General features: G+C 30.9%; 5 protein-coding genes, 1 long non-coding RNA gene and 1 other non-coding gene across 8 annotated transcripts; 4 read left to right on the forward strand and 3 right to left on the reverse strand.

The window, feature by feature from the left end:
- Positions 1-239: 239 nt before the first annotated feature.
- On the reverse strand, positions 240-3,015 carry Rab27 (RAS oncogene family member Rab27). The gene is made up of 5 exons (XM_072903414.1): positions 2,837-3,015; positions 2,510-2,580; positions 1,950-2,064; positions 834-946; positions 240-686 (listed from the first exon to the last, which is right to left on the reverse strand). The coding sequence occupies exons 1-5, from the start codon at positions 2,978-2,980 to the stop codon at positions 500-502; spliced, it is 630 nt and encodes a 209-aa protein (XP_072759515.1). The 5' UTR covers positions 2,981-3,015; the 3' UTR covers positions 240-499.
- An 817-nt stretch (positions 3,016-3,832) lies between these two features.
- On the forward strand, positions 3,833-6,806 carry LOC140671666 (migration and invasion enhancer 1-like). Of its 2 annotated transcripts, XM_072903165.1 has the most exons (4): positions 3,833-3,985; positions 4,261-4,358; positions 4,421-4,536; positions 6,720-6,806. In XM_072903165.1, the coding sequence occupies exons 1-4, from the start codon at positions 3,945-3,947 to the stop codon at positions 6,723-6,725; spliced, it is 261 nt and encodes an 86-aa protein (XP_072759266.1). In that variant the 5' UTR covers positions 3,833-3,944; the 3' UTR covers positions 6,726-6,806. The 2 variants fall into 2 exon arrangements, with proteins under 2 accessions (XP_072759266.1, XP_072759265.1); XM_072903164.1 differs by lacking the exon at positions 6,720-6,806 and having other exon boundaries at positions 4,421-4,584.
- Mal (molybdenum cofactor sulfurase) lies at positions 4,632-8,197 on the reverse strand. Its single transcript, XM_072903161.1, has 7 exons — positions 8,059-8,197; positions 7,403-7,559; positions 6,680-7,339; positions 5,641-6,611; positions 5,352-5,546; positions 5,071-5,288; positions 4,632-5,011 (listed from the first exon to the last, which is right to left on the reverse strand). The coding sequence occupies exons 1-7, from the start codon at positions 8,138-8,140 to the stop codon at positions 4,826-4,828; spliced, it is 2,469 nt and encodes an 822-aa protein (XP_072759262.1). The 5' UTR covers positions 8,141-8,197; the 3' UTR covers positions 4,632-4,825.
- A 1,092-nt stretch (positions 8,198-9,289) lies between these two features.
- On the forward strand, positions 9,290-9,371 carry Trnas-gcu (transfer RNA serine (anticodon GCU)). Its single transcript has one exon. It is a non-coding gene; the product is annotated as a tRNA-Ser (tRNA).
- Positions 9,372-10,512: 1,141 nt separating this feature from the next.
- Positions 10,513-16,361, reverse strand: LOC140671667 (uncharacterized). Its single transcript, XR_012047781.1, has 5 exons — positions 16,253-16,361; positions 14,438-14,513; positions 13,920-14,003; positions 11,246-11,577; positions 10,513-10,798 (listed from the first exon to the last, which is right to left on the reverse strand). It is a non-coding gene; the product is annotated as an uncharacterized lncRNA (long non-coding RNA).
- LOC140671665 (uncharacterized) lies at positions 11,476-13,396 on the forward strand. Its single transcript, XM_072903163.1, has 2 exons — positions 11,476-11,604; positions 12,072-13,396. Exons 1-2 carry the CDS (start codon positions 11,593-11,595, stop codon positions 12,885-12,887), a joined length of 828 nt encoding a protein of 275 aa, XP_072759264.1. The 5' UTR covers positions 11,476-11,592; the 3' UTR covers positions 12,888-13,396.
- Positions 15,318-17,339, forward strand: LOC140671664 (DNA-directed primase/polymerase protein). The gene is made up of 3 exons (XM_072903162.1): positions 15,318-15,769; positions 16,125-16,912; positions 17,017-17,339. Exons 1-3 carry the CDS (start codon positions 15,419-15,421, stop codon positions 17,228-17,230), a joined length of 1,353 nt encoding a protein of 450 aa, XP_072759263.1. The 5' UTR covers positions 15,318-15,418; the 3' UTR covers positions 17,231-17,339.
- The last annotated feature ends 193 nt before the right edge of the window (positions 17,340-17,532 follow it).

Here is a 17,532-nt window from a genome sequence, read left to right on the forward strand (position 1 = left end):
ATTGAGCCTGGATATTATCACAAAAACAATAATTGATTTTACATAATATTCAATAAATAAGTAAAAATAAAGAATAATATAATATATAACAGAAAATAATTCATTTTATTAGTATATTTACTTATTCATAATGAGATTCATATAATACTGAAACGTCTATTATTGTCAATGAAAATTATCAATTAAACAATATACTATCAATAAGTTTTTTCTTCAACTCATTTAATTTTCAATTCGATCGATTTTTTTCGTTAAAAAAATTTTTCACAATTTTCTAAATTTATATCAATTGAAATTTTTGCAAATTTTTACAAATGCTACATATATATAATAAATAATCAATAAAATTATTTTCTGATGACTCGCAATGAACATGCTAATTGAAAAAGTTTATGATGAAATTTACATTTGTTTCACAAATGTAAAGTGCCAGTTTTATAATATACTCTTTTCTTTGATTTTGGTACAGTAGTTTGGATAACTACATGTACCGGCATTGTCAGCAATAACAGGAACTACTGGGTGGCGGTGGAGTATCGCGTTCGTGGCATCTTAAAACTTTTTGATGCGGTAACAACGACTTGTCCACCGTAGCCTCCATCCTGCGCATTACGCGGTCTAATAATATTTCCACAGCGCGCTCGACATTCTGGCCAGTCGCGGCACTCGTCTCCAGATAAACCAAGCTGAAAGAGAAAATATATTTTCACTTGAGCGAATATATATTAATATATTACGTGATATATGTATAACAAAACTTGAAAAATGTATCTATAATACAATTTTTTTTAATAGTGTTACATATGCGTTTTACTATTTCTGATATAACTTACCCGTGCCTTTCGGCAAGATCTCGTGCTTTATATTCGCTGACGACGCGTTTGTCTTCAAGATCGGATTTATTGCCACAAAGAATTATGTCTGGATCATCACAGTATGCGTGGGTCTGCGCGCATTTATAAAAATATCATGTTAATTATTAATTCAATAAACGTAAAAATTTGACAAGTACTAAATTACAAGCATACTAAAATTACAAAAAAAATTTCGTGCAAACTAAATTTATAATTGGATTATCCAATTTTGAAATTTAAATATACATACCGTTTCGGGTTAAAAAAACGAATTTCTTCATCCAATAATTAAATTTCTTAAATAGTCACTATCTTATTTATTAAATATTTATTAATTTTTAAATAAAATCTTAGCTTAAGCAAGAGCAAGTAATAATATCGATTAATGTAATTAAAACATTGCATAAGTTCAAAAATTTGCAGACACTTAATTTTTTTAAATTTTTCATTATGTAAAAAAATACAAGATTCAAAATAAATATATAAGATAATACATGAAAAAAAATAGCATTCTTTTTTTTGGCAAAAGCTCTTAGATGCATTTAACAGGATTTTTCCAATTATGTCCATATTAATATAAAAATACAGTGTTATCTTTGTATTTTTATATTCTTATATTTATCTATTATATTAAATATGTTAATCGATGCAGATAAATGCAAAATAGTGTTACTTATTGTTAGTTTTTCCAATTATGTATATTGGATCATGCCAAGTCTTTCAAAAATTATAGCGCTCCCAATCCAAGCAAGCGTTATACTCAAATATAACAAATGCAGACTTTTTAAAATAGTTAAGATAACTTGTGTCAATATATTTGTTTAAATTTAGAGTTTTGTACATTAGTTTTGTACTCTGCAATCATTCACCCTGTCAATCACCCATGCTTTATTTTATTTCTAGAACCAATGTCGCATAAACAACAATAAAATCAAAATAATTATTTTCATGCATCATACAATAGAAATATTAAAATATATATACAGCAATTTAGAAAAGAAAAAATCAACTAAAAAAATTGATTCAAAGAATTGTTTGGCTAACAGCCCAACCCTTCAACCTTGTATAATATTTACAATAATAAATGATGAATACCCTAAGCTGTTCCAGCCAGTTTCTAACTTCAAGAAACGACAACTCATTGGTCAGGTCAAAAATTAGTAGAAAACCCATGGAATCCCGGTAAAAGGCTGTGGTTAGACTTCTGAACCTGGATATTAACCTGGATGTTAAACTACTCGTGTGGAATATTAGAGTGGAAGTCTTAAACCTCTGTTTACGAATATGAAGAATGCATCATACATATTAACTAGAATATGTTTTGATAATGCTTATATATATATTTGATATATATTTGAATCTTTGCAACATGCGCTTTGGCATATGCAAGCTTTTACAGTAATATATTTAAATTATCATTTGAAAATTATTAATGCAAAAGATATTTGCAACATAGTATCATAATATTATTATCTTTATTATGAATAAATGAATAATCATAAATATGATATAAATGTATGAGTGTTATATTTGTTAAAATTTAATGCCAATTTGCCAGAAAATGCAATAAATGCGTATCTACTAGATTAGCGATCAATAACTAATGCTACTAAAAACTACATGTTCCAATTACAAACTTATGTATATGTGCTTACCGTTCCTGGCCAGCTGTGTCCCAAAGCTGCAAATGTACTCGCTGACTTCTGCCATTCGCTGTTTGATATATCTGCAATAATAAATGGCTTTTACCACAGAACGTCAGCATTGGGAGTACACAATTCTTATATCATTTATCATTGCCATACTTGATATACACATGTGTAAAATTTAACGCTTACACTTTACTTATCACTTAAAGTCCGTGTTATCGTTATATTATTTTTAATATATACAAATATCTTATTCAAAAATATACACAGACTTTGTATAATATTGCCATATGAATTTATATATACATGTAAATATAAAACATATTTTCTTACCACTCGTTTCTCCTTGAAATCAATCCCAACAGTCGATATGAATCGAGAGTTAAAAGTACCATCGGTATACTGGTAAAGGAAGCTCGTTTTCCCGACACCAGAGTTTCCGAGCGCCAGGAACTTTACCAAGTAATCGTAATTCATCTCGGTAAAAATCTCGTAAATCCTTCGGCGAGGAACTCGATCTGACACTTACCAGTATACTGTTGGCGAGAGAAATAAACAATTTCGTTTTAGCAGAGCGAATAAAATTATCGCGTCCAGTAACCGCGCGCTCCGTGCCTCGTCGTCGCGAACAACTGTCTCGTCAACTGTCAAGCGCGTGACATTTACTTTGGACACCTGTTGCCTACGTGTGCTACTTTCAAAAGATCCGCGTCCCCCCTAAACGCGAAATATACCGCTAGATTACAATCGGCGAAACTGTTTGATTATCATTTAACAATTGCAGCCCGAAAACGTACTCGATTTCAAGCTCCGCGGCGAATTCAACGTACGCATATATGTACGCGCGTATTAAATCGGCACAGCTCGTAACAAACCGCAACAAAAAATGGCGCAAAAAATGGCGCTTACAATTGCAGGGCTACCACAAGCGTCGAAATAAACAATAAGCGACAAGAATTCGAAATCGCGCGACAAACAGGGGACGGAAAAAAAATATATATATTCATCTTTCGCGAATGAAATATTTGTTCTATAAATAAAGCTCTGTTTTTATCATAGACATATAAAATACATAGACGGAGTTCTATTTCTGTTCCGCGATGAGAGTAGGATTTGCAGAAAGGGAGGGGGGTACAGCTTCGAATAGTTCGGCGCAACTCGGAATATTATCCACCAATCGCAAGTACGTAAGCCGAACCGAGTCTATCCGAAAAAAACCGAAGAAGATTAGTCTTCGAGCCGAACAAAATCACATGTCGCATATCGCATTCCGATACATTTATCTTCCTTCTTGTCCATATCAGCTGCAAATACTCCATCTATGTGTTTTATATGTTTATGGTTTATAGCGGCCAAGAATTTAACAATAACTGATAAGTTGAGAATTGAAAGTACATAAGTACGATTATCTATTTTACATAAAATATCTATTTTACATAAAATGGCAGAAGAAACACACGTAAAAGTTGATATAGAATATTGGTAAATTATTTAGTAAGCTTATTTAGATTTTTTGGTTATTTAACAGGATTTTCTATTCTAGGCTAGATTATAGAATGAAAACAGACGATTTAAATCTTCTGCTGTAGATACACAATTTCAAAATTGATCTATTATATATACAGCATATTTTTCCATAAAAAACCATCATTATTTCATAATTTTTACAAGCAATATATTGTAATTTTTATGGATAAATTTATATTATAAATTTTAAATTTATATTATATGTAATAAATATTACTGTAATTTTGCAGTGGCTCATGCGGACACAAAAAACAATTTCTTCAGTTGGCAGAAGAAATAAAAAAAAATGTCCCCAATGCCACTGTGGCTGGTGTATCAGGAAGACAAGGCAAGTTTACAAATATAGCACATCATTAGAAACTTACAAATCTCATAATCATTATTCTTTAGCATCTTTTGAAGTGCAAGTCAATGACGAACTGGTATATTCAAAACTTCAAACACTAGCCTTTCCCGATTTTACTGCAGTTGCAGTTATGATCAAAGATGTATCCGCAGGTGAACCGGTGAGAAAAATTGACCAACAACAGCCTATAGACTGTGTATTATTATAAATACATTATTTATAATAAGTATATAGTACAAATACTTTTTATTACAAATCAGGTATATAAAATAAGTTTATTTTACAACATTTTTATGTGTAAAGAGAAACTATTACTTATTATAAATGGTTTGATAGAACACATTTAGAGATTCTTTTAGAGTTTATATTAAATTTCAGTATGTGTATATATAAAGTTTAGTTACACAATATAATTACTCATTTAGCAATTATTTCATATAATTATTCATTTAGGAATAATAAATATGATCACCAATTTTAAGTGTACCTTGTGTGTTCTCCAATCTGGTTAAGTAAATTCCAAATCTCAGCTTTCCATGAAATTCTTCCGCTAATGTTCTTAATGGCTCAATAGTTTTTTTCCCAGTTGTTTGATCAATGCATATCATTTGACATCTTGTACAAGGGCCATTGACCTGTGGTAATTAAATATATAGCAACATATTTTGATATTAAAAAATTGATCGATTCATACTTTAAAATTATTATTTCCAATACGAATATATTCCCATTGTATTTCGTCAAAAGCATTGCAGCCTTTTGCAATAATGTTTCCTCGAAATCTATGCACAGTTGTATCTTTTTCAAAATCCATATCATCAGATACTTTGTCAACAAGCCATGACACACTTGCTTCATTTATTAACAAATACTGTGCTTGACTAGAAAATGATAGTTTTGTTTTGTTTATTCCTGTAAAGAGAAAAGATGTTAAGTTCAATTAATACAAGTAATACATTTATATTTTTATTATACCTTTTTTTTGTCTCTCATGACTTTGTCGAATTAGTCTAAGATTTGGTTTGCCCAATGTCAAGCTTAACCACTCGGAAACTTCTGATCCACAATCAATACCTTGTACTCTACTCTCACATACTCTGCTCTGACATATAGGATGATCTATTGATTTTTCATAAGTATTTTCTAAAGGTATTTCAATTGTTGGCATTCCTTAAAACATTATATTATTATTTATATTAAAGTAATGATAATACATTAAACTATATTAACAATAAGTGTCAAATTTCTAAAAGTTAAATATTACCTGGATATGTTAATTTCATAATCCCCTGTTTTTTAAAAATAATAGGTTTAAGCAAACATAAATTCACATGGTGTTTTTGCGTTAAACAAGTTCCAGATGATGTTATTATCATCCATTCTCTATCGTATTCTAGACCCTTTGAATTCAAATTCCATGAATCTATTATCTCATATGCACCACATGATTTGATAGGATATATAAATAACTGTTGCAAAATACATTTGTTTACTTGTGTAATTATTTTGTCAGGGTTTATAACATAATTGTTTTCACTTTTATTATGGTAATTATTTTGCAGATTATTGTTTGCAATATTTTTCTCAGTATTTGTAATACATGGAATAGAATAATCTAAGATATTAGAATTATAAAAGTGCTTGTCTTTTTGATTAACTCTGATTTTATGATCTTCCCACCACTGTGGAAATTTTTTAATGCATGGTTTGTCGATGAAACATTTTGTGATCATAAGTAAAACTGTCTGAACGTCTTTAATTGTAGACATGTATCCAAAAGAGATTCTTACTGCTCCAGTCGGTTTTCCATTTATTAAATCTGCAGTACCACCGCATGTATATCCTGCTTCATAATTTCGAAGAATTTCTTCCGTAGAAAGGGATAAATGTCTCTGACATGCACCAGGATTACAAAAACAGCCTGTTCTGAGATGTATTTTGAATAGTGCTGCCATATTTACAACTTCCATGTATCCTACATATTCACCATTTGATCGGATGAGATTAAATGTAACGATACCTCCTTGTTTGCTGCGATTTTCATAATCAGAATCGGAATACAGTTTTACAACTGGTTTATCATTACTATGATGTAATGTTAGTAAAGAATGATGCAAAGTTTTGGCGAGAGAGAAAACGTGCCTTGATATTTGATCCATAGTAAGTTTTGAAAGTATTTCAAAGCCATACTGTAATGATGCGATAGATAAAAATGATACAGTTCCATCTTCGAATCTGCAAAAATCGAAATGTTTTAAATATTTTATTTTATTTCTTAGACAAATGATGAGATTTTTATTTACCTTTGATGTAATGTTTGACGTTTTTTATGAAATATTTCAGAACTGAGGGCGACGTCCACGGTCCCACCACCGTAATAAATCTTGCCCAAAATATCCGAACTGGAATTCTTAACTAGCAAGGCGCCAATGCCGGTGGGATAGCCAAACATTTTATAAAAAGATACGCACACAAAGTCTGGTTTGAAAATAGATAAATCCAAATTATTCGTTGGAACGAAGCCAGCCGCGTCGAGTAGAACGTACCACCTAGTCGATGGTTCACTAACAACAATGGAAAGCGCTCCGGTATGCGCATCTCTTATCCATTTAAGGGGATATTTCATTCCGGAAAAATTGCATTGTGCAGAATACACAAAAAGAGAATTGCTGCTCGGTCTTTCATCGGGATCGCGAGTAGTTGCATGCTGACTGAAAACGCGAAACGTCCGATTATGATCGAGACAAATGACCTCGGCACCTTTAGCAGCGACTACATCTCGCATCCCGAGAACTGATGTATGATTGTCTTGCATGTAAACAAAATTTCCTGTATGCCGAGTTGTCTTATTTTCATTCGCCTTGAAACGAAATCCTTCCGCGATTATTTTTAGACTTGCTGTGGCGCCCGAAGTGAAAATAACGCTGTATTCATCGGGAGTCGTATTGAAGTGGCTTAAAATCCTAAATAACAATTTAAATCAATTTGTAATCACGCACATTTTTTTTAATTATGTGATGTCTCACCGATATCTCATACGCTCGATGATATCCTGTGTCGAAGAACTCCCGATACCGATAGAGTGTGGATTAGCATAGAGAGAACCTTGCAGATCGGCACCGACCTTCCTAATCTGACTATCCGAATACAAAGTTGCACCCGCATGATCCACGTAACATTCGCCTGAGGTAAAAAAGATGTAAATAAGATAACAATGAGAATTTTATGTAACATTATTCATATTTCTTTCTCACCTATTTCTTTCACATTTAATTAAATACGCGCACGAATAATAAATATAATATTTTGTTATTAAATAATTTTATCTTTTATTATTATATTTTATTATAATAATAACTCGACAGCATAATATTGATTTTATTAATCCGCGGCGAGAATTAAAATGAAAGAAAGAATTAAAAAATACTTATAAAAGTTGCTTAATAAAACATTTGATAATTTTGGAATATCTTGTAAAAAAAAACTAATAACAAAATCTATTACGTCAATATTAAAACGATATCATCATGTCTTTTAATCACATCATAGCAGAGTTAAGTCCATCACGTGTCGCGTGAATAACAGATTACGAAATTATTAATGCAATACATAGATATTTTGTAAAATAATAATAAGTAAAATCTTATAAAAATATATTTGTGCAAGATACATTCGTCATTACCTTTAAGTCTTGTAAATTCATTCTGCAGGAATTTCGTAGTGATATCGTCGTATACCGGCGTAAACTCCAACGTTTCTGTCATGGTGATCAATTCTTACACTCAATCTTACTATACTGCATACACCAACTTCAAGAGCTCTATTATCGTTGGAGGAGGTTGCAGAGATACACAAACGATTTCTCAACCGAGTTTATCCACAATCATTGCTGCTGCTCGAGAATTAATGCAAGAAAGTTTGATAGAAGAAACTTTTCAGAGAAAAAGAAAAAGAGTCAACACAATTGCGTGACAATCACAACAACAATAACGACATTGCTGAGTATATCGTAACGAATGACACGAATTAAGAAAATCCGTGTGGAATAGATGTCATTATCAAATGATGCAACTGTATAAGTAGGATAATAATATTTGCTGTAGATATGATGTAGAAGAATCTTTTATATATATATATATGTATGTACATTCTTTTATCGTATTTTCTATTACAATATCGATGCGAGAAATTAAAGATAAACAGAGTAAACGATAAAGAATTATCGATAGATTTTATTGCAATTTGTTGCATCACAAAATAGATCATTGCGAAATTATTTGATACATATATAAATATTTTAACATAAAATTCTTTAAATATTTTCAATATATTCAGACATTAACATAACTACATTATAATTGCACAATAAAATAGCTTGATTGCTCAGTTGATACTTAGCATTTGACATATGTTATTGTATTTTGTAAAATTAAAGTAAATCAATCTCTATTCTTATCAGAGATTCACTGGCATTACATAACATTCGCAAATACTAATAAAATAATATCGGCAAATTTGTTTGACATATAAAAATGCAATGCACATACACAACATATAACGCACATGTGCGTTATTCACTAGCTATTTATTGCTAGTCGTTTTTCAGTGCTCACAAAATAAAATATATACATACATAAACTGCATTGTAGAGATACTTGTCAATATATATATTTGCTATAGACTAATACTGACCATGTTCATTGCTAGTAATGGAAATCTATAGTTTACGTTGCGTGTATATTAGCGATTTCTAGTACTAACAGTGAATTTAGAACGCAGTCGTTTATATATATTTTTAAGGCAGCTGTTTCCTTAGATCTTATGCAATCTACGAAAGTTGCTAAGTAATACATTTACGTTCACAGCAATATATTATTCCTTATTATAAACATTTTGAACAGGAACTTACGCGTGACGAGGTGGCCGAGTGGTTAAGGCGTTGGACTGCTAATCCAATGTGCTCTGCACGCGTGGGTTCGAATCCCATCCTCGTCGTCCTTTTTTTTGATAATTCTTTTGTATAAATATTATAGAACTATTAAATTTATAATTTCCACCTGCAATATAAATTTTATATAATTAAGAAAATCTAAATATTAATATTATTAGTTATTTTAAAATAATTATATATAGAAACATATTAAGAGGCAGTTACATATAGATTATATACTAGTTATATACTAGATTATATACTAGTCTTTTTATATTTGTTTTGAAAAATTGTCAATGATAAGTTATAAATTTATACGATTTTATGATAAAATTATTAACTTATTATTAAATGTAAATTTTTTTTATTCATGTGTTCGCGATAAAATAGGAAAAATATTAAATATTAGTATAACGGTCAAAATATTAGATGTTCTCAAATACATGACGTATACTTGCGTGTTCTTATAAAAGTCGAAAAACTGCCAGTGTTATATTTATCGATTGTAAAATAAAGGGTTTAGGGTGATATTAGGTCACGGACAGAGATGAAGGTAATCTCCGCATAAAGCATACTTTTACAAAGGAGAAAATTCAACGACTTATGTGAAGGGGTACGCCTGTCCGTGACCTAGCACCATCCTAAAGCAGCGGTGATCAACTTTATAACAAAGGGCCGCATCGATGTTTTTTAGTGAAAATGCATATTGTATAAACGCGTTTTATTTGTTTTTTTATTAGTTATTTATATATAATATTTAACTGAGGCCCTAAAGGTCCTAATATATATTTTATTAAGACAATTTTGTTAAAAAGATCTAATTGAAAAAGAGCGCTCAATTTCGATTAAATCTAATATAATTTTAATTAATATATATTATTTCAATATTGAAAGAGAGAAACAAAAATCTCGTGTTCCAAGATTTCTGATTTGTATGATAATGTATAAATTATCTGCAAGTAATTCAAATAATTATAAAACCCAGGATAAAAATGAGATTATAATTAATAAAATTTAAATTAATTTGTAAATTAAACATCGAAGCTGATGACATAATCATTCAGTTTCTTATCTGTTATCGTTCTATTTATCACATTTGATTACTGATTTAATTCGTTCTGATATATTTGCGTCTATGTTATTGCTTGTAATTTTAAAATTGACGAGATGAGAAACAAATTTATAAAATGGGAAATTGATTGTCATTTTGATTAATTTTAATCGATGTTTTTGTTTCTCTAAAGTAATCTTTGTTTCTTTCGAAATCTCTACACGATAATTCGAATTAAAAGTTCGAATTAAAGAATCCTAAATAATTCGATTTTAAATTTAATCCTTGAGCTTATGAAATAATTATATATAAGCGATTACACACCCATTTTTTTATATCTAATAACGAGAGCAGTAAGTGTTACGTATCTCCTCACTGTTACACATATGACAGCGCTTATGTCAGTGCGAGAATTTGGAGAAAGTATGTCCTTGGCGAGTTCTATAATATCATGGTAAATTTATATAAACATTTCATATTACATAATAAGACTGATTAAAATACGAAAATCGCATCATCTAAATTTCTTTTACTGTGCAGATAAAATATGTAAATTTTGAGAGCAAGTATTTTATAATTGTATATTTGTATATTTGCAATTAAAATATACAAAAACAAAGAAAGTATCAAAAGATAATAATTTTCTAATTACATTCATCTTTAAAATATTATGACTAATCGTATTTTATTATAAAAGTCGCGTTACTCGTGAGGAACATTATGTTTTTTAAATTTTGTATTTCTTCTGTACAGAAAGGAAATGTTATTGATTATAATTAATTAAATGTGTCTTTATATCTTTTCGGATGCAAGAAAAATATTTAAATATTCTCGTGTGTTAAGCAATCGAACGCCAGAAGTGAAACTAGAATGAAAAGTAATTATTACCATCATAATTGTCGTGCTCTCGATTTTGTTTCCTAACAAGCCAAATTCTGTACCAGGTGCATGATCTTAATTTCTTAGGGACCACGCCCGAAATTTGTCCATGTTCCTCCTTGAACGACTATTCTACCTCCTCTCCTTTGCATCTTTGTATGTTCCTTTCTTAATGATTTCTCACAAAGAAGTTTCATATACGTTTCCCTCTCTCATTGGCCATGCCCAATCACTTTGAACAAGCTTGTGCCCAAAATTCAATTGAACCCCCTACAATCTCACCCGCATATAAATAGTGGCCAGCAGATACCATTTCGCAGCAGAATCCAGTAGTTGTTCCACTTCAAACAAGCAAAATGGCATTTAAGGTAAGCAGACATACATCAATCTCTCGAGAACTTATATCAGTATTTTTTCTTATCATATGCTCATTAATAAACAATGAAAAATTATAGAGGATGCAAATTTTGAAATACAATTGAAATAAAAATAGAATGATATTTTATATAATCAAATACTTTCAATTATATAGATATAATCGATCATTAGTTTTATATACATCTTGCTGTTTATCAAAATTTATATATTCATATTTTAATAAATCAAGTAAAAAAATTGAGATTGCATTTTAAATATAAAATCGATTATCCTAAAACTGGAAACATTACTGCTCTATTGTCAAAAGCTATAAATTTATGAAATCCAAGTACATTACATAAATACTTTAATTTACTTATTAAATTTAAAATCTGAAAATTATCTTAAGTATTGATATACAAAGTGTCATATTCATTTATTATTAATATATTATTCATAATAATATTCTTTATCGCAGTTCGTGATACTGGCAGTCCTTGTGGCAGCGGCGAACGCCGGCGGACCGGCAGCCTACGACATCGGCACACTGTCCGCTGATCACAGCAGCATCGGTTACAGCCAGGAGTCCACGCAGAAGGGCTACGCTGGCCAGAACGTAGTGTCTTCGTACAGCCGGTCCGAGGACTCCGCGCACTCGTCGGTGCGCGTGAGCAACAGTCATATAAGCAACGATCTGCTCGAGCACCATGTCGGCTACGCCGCTCCGGTGATCGCCAAGGCGTACGCCGCGCCGGCCTTGGCCAAGCCTTTGATTGCCGCGCAACCGGTCATCGCCAAAGCCGCTTACGCACCGGCCCTGCCCGCGTACGCCGCTCACCCTGCTCCGGTGCTTGCCAAGACCGCTTACGGATACGCCGCCGAGTCCGCTTACGGATACGCCGCAGCCGCACCGATCCTCGCCAAGGCGACCTATGCAGCCCCTGCCGCTTATGCGAGCCCCCTGCTGACGAAGACTTATGCCGCTCCGTTCATCACCAAGACCGCCGCGTACGCCGCTTACGCAGCACCCCCGGCAGCCCCCTTGATCGCCAAGACCGCTTACGCGTACGCACCCGCTGCTGCTCCCCTCATCGCCAAGACCGCCTATGCACCTGTTGCTGCTGCTCCGATTTTGGCTAAAGCCCCGATCGCCGGATTGGCGCCGGCTCTTGCGTACACCGCTCATGCCGCTCCGGTGGTTGCCAAGACTTACGCTGCCCCTTACTCGTATGAAACGGCCGCACCCGTGGTGCACGCCGCTTTCAGCGGCTTCGGCACTAGCTATTCCTGGTAAACGGATTGGGACATATATTAATAATTAATTCTCGCGTAAGCGATTTGCCATAATGATAATTACAAAAATTGTAACTACTTCGCATCAGCAAGTTTTCCAATGTTATTGCATTCCGTCTGAAACATGCGCAAGATTTTTTTCACGTATCCCTTTCTTTAAAAAAGCATGATAAATCGGTAAACTGGAATGTATGAAAATCTTCTGGAAAGTCTCAAAATTTATTATTGTTACTTCTTTTTCGTGATAGCGAGTGGCTCTTGCACTGTGAGCAACTGTCATCACATATTTAATTTTTCTTTGAAAAATTTACTTTGATAAATATTTATAATAGTTACATTAATAATTTATATTAATAATAAAATAAATATTTATACGATTTATTGTCACATTATGTGTAATTCAATTAATTGAAAACTTGGCTTTACATTAGTTAAAGCAAAGTTTTTAAATAATATTTTTTTGATTTTGTGAATATAGACGGATCAGCTATAAAAAATTAGGATAGAATCGGCGTATTGTTACAACTTATTATAATTTTTTAAATATATTTTCTAGCCTCTTTTAATTTATTTATACTCTAATTTACTCTTGCAGTATATATTAAAAAAGGCTCTATTAAAAATTATACTAGTTCCTAATTTATTCTGATCTATCCATTTGAAAACACAATATACAATCTATAATTTACCTATAATCTCTACAAATCTGTTATTTCTTAAAATAAAATTAAAATTTGTCCAGAACACATCCGCTCACACAAAATCATTGATATTCAAAAAAAAACTTATTATATTGTGTGTCGAATTTTTCATTTATACAACAATAAAACAGATATATAATATATGTAGAATAATTTTATAAATTTTTAGACTATTTTTTTTAATAGAATTTTTACAGAATTTATATAATTATTATATTATATAATAGTATTTTTCTCTAATGTTCTCTTGTTTAAATTGTTCAAATAAATGATCAAATTAATGCAATGTATGTTATTTATATAACAATTAATATACAAATGATAAAACTCACCTCAGGTTTACTTCGCTCGATGGCCTCTTCTCTCGACTTTTTCCTCTTCTTCCTCTTTCTCTCAAATTGTCAGAGTCACACATTCTGCAATATTTTTCACGCAATTTTTAATAAAATATATAGAACATATTTTGAATTTTTATACAATTTTATACCAAATATAATAATAAGTATAGTACATTTTTTATACACAATAAGTATATGCTATGAAAATTTAAACAATAGAATTTTATCAAAATATTATATCGAAATTTCTATTTTAGTTCTTTTTAAAGTCAACATGTATTTTCATCTTTATTTGCACTTATAAGCATAAATGTCATTAATTTAGGATAGTTATACACGAGAATAAAATCACATGTATAATTGATGAACAATAATAACAAACACAAAAGATCAGGACACAATGACTAATAAAAAATGTTGCGATGTACTATGTGGATGAATGAATATGTGTCACCTAATTTCTAATTGAAATACGAAAAAAAATTTGCATACAATGGATAATCAAAACGTACCGATCATGTTACGATGTCATTGCACGAATCCAGTTGAATATACGACAACAAGTCACTTTCACATACGACCGGTTTCCTGTAAATTTGGAACAGTTGCGATGATGAAACGATGCAAGATCTAATTTTTTATTGAAATAATACTTGTGCTACTACGATTTATTTAACCAATACATATATACAATATTAGAATATTTCGCGTGATTATAATCTTGAAAAGCATATAGCTTTATAGTTTATTTTCCAGAATTTCTTAGAAAAATAAAATATATATTATTTTTTTATCTCGTATTATAATACATCTCATAAATATATATATTAGAAATGTATTTACCTATCTAATTAATTTCATACATATCATATATTTTTAATTTTATTTACATTTAGAATCATTCTTTGGCCAGTATTCATAATTTATTCTTATATATTTAAGATCGTCTTAAAATTCTATCTGATTGGCTGAACGAGTCTTAAGACAATCTAAAACACGACTTAAAATGAGCTTAAATATAAAAACAAACTATAAATATCGGCCTTTAATTGGAATGATTGCATCGTGCCACACACACCATCTATTTCTAATGATATATTCCAATCATAGACATATATAAATAGATCGAGCATTCCTCATATTTCGTAATGTTTTAATATATAGTACAAGGCTTAAGTAAACAAGAAGAGAAAATAACATATATATGCTTTATAGTTGTTGTAGAATATAGCATTGAATTTATGATTCAGGACAAAGAAATCTTTGCTTTTTTCTCTTGATTGATCGCTATTAAATGCTAATTTACCCTACGAGTAGAATTTCGAAACGCATCTTTATCTGCATTACACGAATGACATATCACGTAAGAGCAGGTAACAGCTGTCACAAAATTGGCGGGAAACGGTTCGTTTAGATCAGCTGTTCCGACTCTACAACATGTTTGTTTGCGAGAGATATATCTTTCATCTCTAAAATTGTGATAAGGGAATTGTATGAATTGTTCATTCATATGTAAAGTGATGAGTACGATGGATACGATTTGCACGGAAAAGTTTTACGGCACCAAAATACGGAAGCGCAAATTCAAGTCTAATGTTAGTTGGGTAAAAACACATCGGGTTATGCCATCGCATATATTAGGTCCGACGCAGTATTGGCGAGAATTTCACAGACAAGTCGATGCCCTGACAGCAGCTGTCAAAAATAGCACTAAAACAGACACGCTTTGCACATTTGCGTATCAACGGCCCAGCGATGGTAGTCGCAGATTCATCGTTGCTCACCCAGAGGTCTATTGGTGGCATTACAAGGCAAAACCGCAAGAAGAAAGATGTTCATACGAGGTGAATATCTGAACCTGAATATATTTATTTTAATACATATTAAAAATTATTAAAACAGTTAAATATTTCTCTCTTGAATTTCAAGATAGAAAAGTATATACAATATATAGTTTGAAAACAAAAATAAACATAATAAACATTGTTTCGCATTACTTTTTTTCATTATTATCATTATTATCTGTCAATTATGTAAATTGATACATTTGAGTGTCAACTTTATTGCTACATTGTAATAATCTATAGAATCTACGCATACATTATTCATATATTTTTTCATAATTATATAAAATTTTTAATGTACTTCTCTCTCTCTTGTTACATAAAGTTTTCAAAAATTGTTATAAATTTTCAACAGGTAATACCAAAAGATTCACCATGTTGGTTGTACCTGGATTTAGAATACCTGGTGGAATTAAATCCACTATGCAATGGCTCACGCATGACTAGGACGTTAATAGATATTATACGTGTATATTTACTTACCTATTATCAATTGTTGTGTGATAGAAACAACTTTTTAATACTGGACTCTACATCCAGTACAAAATTCAGCAGACATGTGATTTTCACTATGAAAGACATGGCCTTTAAGGATAATTCACATGTTGGAAAGTTCATCAAAACCATATACAATGATATTATGCTCTACCTAAAATCAGATACACAGGTGCATGGAATTTTAAATCAGTTTAATAAAGCAGATATCGAGGAACTACTTGTAGAAACAAACCATGGCAAAAAATTGTTTGTTGACAATAGCGTTTACACAAAAAATAGACAGTTTAGAATATATCTTTCCACCAAATGGGGAAAACAATCATATTTAACGGTTTCTGCAGATTGTACGCACAATCCCATAAATAAATGCAGAGAAAAGGAGTTAGGAATCTTTTTGGATTCCTTGATATCGTATTTTCCAAACAAACAAAACTTAATTTTGCTCGAGTTTTTTAATCGGAGTAATATAAAAGCTCAACTTTACTCCAAGATATCAACGCAATACAGTCACGAAGATGATAATCAAATCTCACCATATCCTGAAATAGACAAATATATTAACAGTGTTGTTGATCCCGGCAAAATACGTATCGTTAAATATTCTGATAAGCTCAAAATATTGAGATACGAAATTTATGGTAACAGGTAATACAATGATAATCAGTTATTAATATTCTTTTCTATATATCTACTTCTCTATATATAAAAGAAATAATATAAAAAACATATCTTTCTACATTGTTTTATAGATACTGTGAAAACATTGGCAGGTGTCATAAAAGCAACAATATATATTGGATTGTGGATTTAAATAAGAAAAAAATGTACCAGAAATGTCATGATGAAGACTGCTCAGGTTTTTTGTCTGCACCAAAAAGTTTGCCAGAAGAAATTGCTTTCAAGCTTGATATAGAAGGTGATACTCTTATATCTCATGCAATGATAGATGAAAATATTGTATAGCATGAAAAATTTAAAAATTATTTTAAAAACTTAAATATACTATTTGTATATAAACATAATTTTTTATATGAAACTGTACATTTTTATTTTCTTAATAAATCTATTTTGTGGCATATCTTTTTTCAAGAATAATAATGCCCTTTAATTTAAATCTACAAATTATATGTTTTATATTTAGTAGAAATAGAGCATTACAAAATAAACGCCAGATATATTGACATGACATACGTATAATTAGCACATACGATTTATTTACATAATGATTATTCTATTGAAAATTATTACAATTGCATTTTCTATAA

Source organism: Anoplolepis gracilipes, chromosome 12, assembly GCF_047496725.1.
Source record: "Anoplolepis gracilipes chromosome 12, ASM4749672v1, whole genome shotgun sequence".
NCBI classification, from domain to species: domain Eukaryota; kingdom Metazoa; phylum Arthropoda; class Insecta; order Hymenoptera; family Formicidae; genus Anoplolepis; species Anoplolepis gracilipes.

Bases quoted from the DNA above. Each gene is read 5' to 3' on its own strand.
- Rab27 (XM_072903414.1), bottom strand. From the start codon at position 2,980: ATGAATTACGATTACTTGGTAAAGTTCCTGGCGCTCGGAAACTCTGGT. The intron at 2,065-2,509 runs GTAAGCACATAT...GTTAATATCCAG, and splicing joins GACACAGCTGGCCAGGAACG to GTTCAGAAGTCTAACCACAG. The intron at 687-833 runs GTAAGTTATATC...TTTCTCTTTCAG, and splicing joins GATCTTGCCGAAAGGCACGG to CTTGGTTTATCTGGAGACGA.
- LOC140671666 (XM_072903164.1), top strand. From the start codon at position 3,945: ATGGCAGAAGAAACACACGTAAAAGTTGATATAGAATATTG. The intron at 3,986-4,260 runs GTAAATTATTTA...GTAATTTTGCAG, and splicing joins AAAGTTGATATAGAATATTG to TGGCTCATGCGGACACAAAA. The intron at 4,359-4,420 runs GCAAGTTTACAA...ATTATTCTTTAG, and splicing joins TGGTGTATCAGGAAGACAAG to CATCTTTTGAAGTGCAAGTC.
- Mal (XM_072903161.1), bottom strand. From the start codon at position 8,140: ATGACAGAAACGTTGGAGTTTACGCCGGTATACGACGATATCACTACG. The intron at 7,340-7,402 runs GTGAGACATCAC...ATTGTTATTTAG, and splicing joins ATCGAGCGTATGAGATATCG to GATTTTAAGCCACTTCAATA. The intron at 6,612-6,679 runs GTAAATAAAAAT...CGATTTTTGCAG, and splicing joins CGTCAAACATTACATCAAAG to ATTCGAAGATGGAACTGTAT.
- LOC140671664 (XM_072903162.1), top strand. From the start codon at position 15,419: ATGAATTGTTCATTCATATGTAAAGTGATGAGTACGATGGATACGATT. The intron at 15,770-16,124 runs GTGAATATCTGA...AATTTTCAACAG, and splicing joins AAGAAAGATGTTCATACGAG to GTAATACCAAAAGATTCACC. The intron at 16,913-17,016 runs GTAATACAATGA...ATTGTTTTATAG, and splicing joins TACGAAATTTATGGTAACAG to ATACTGTGAAAACATTGGCA.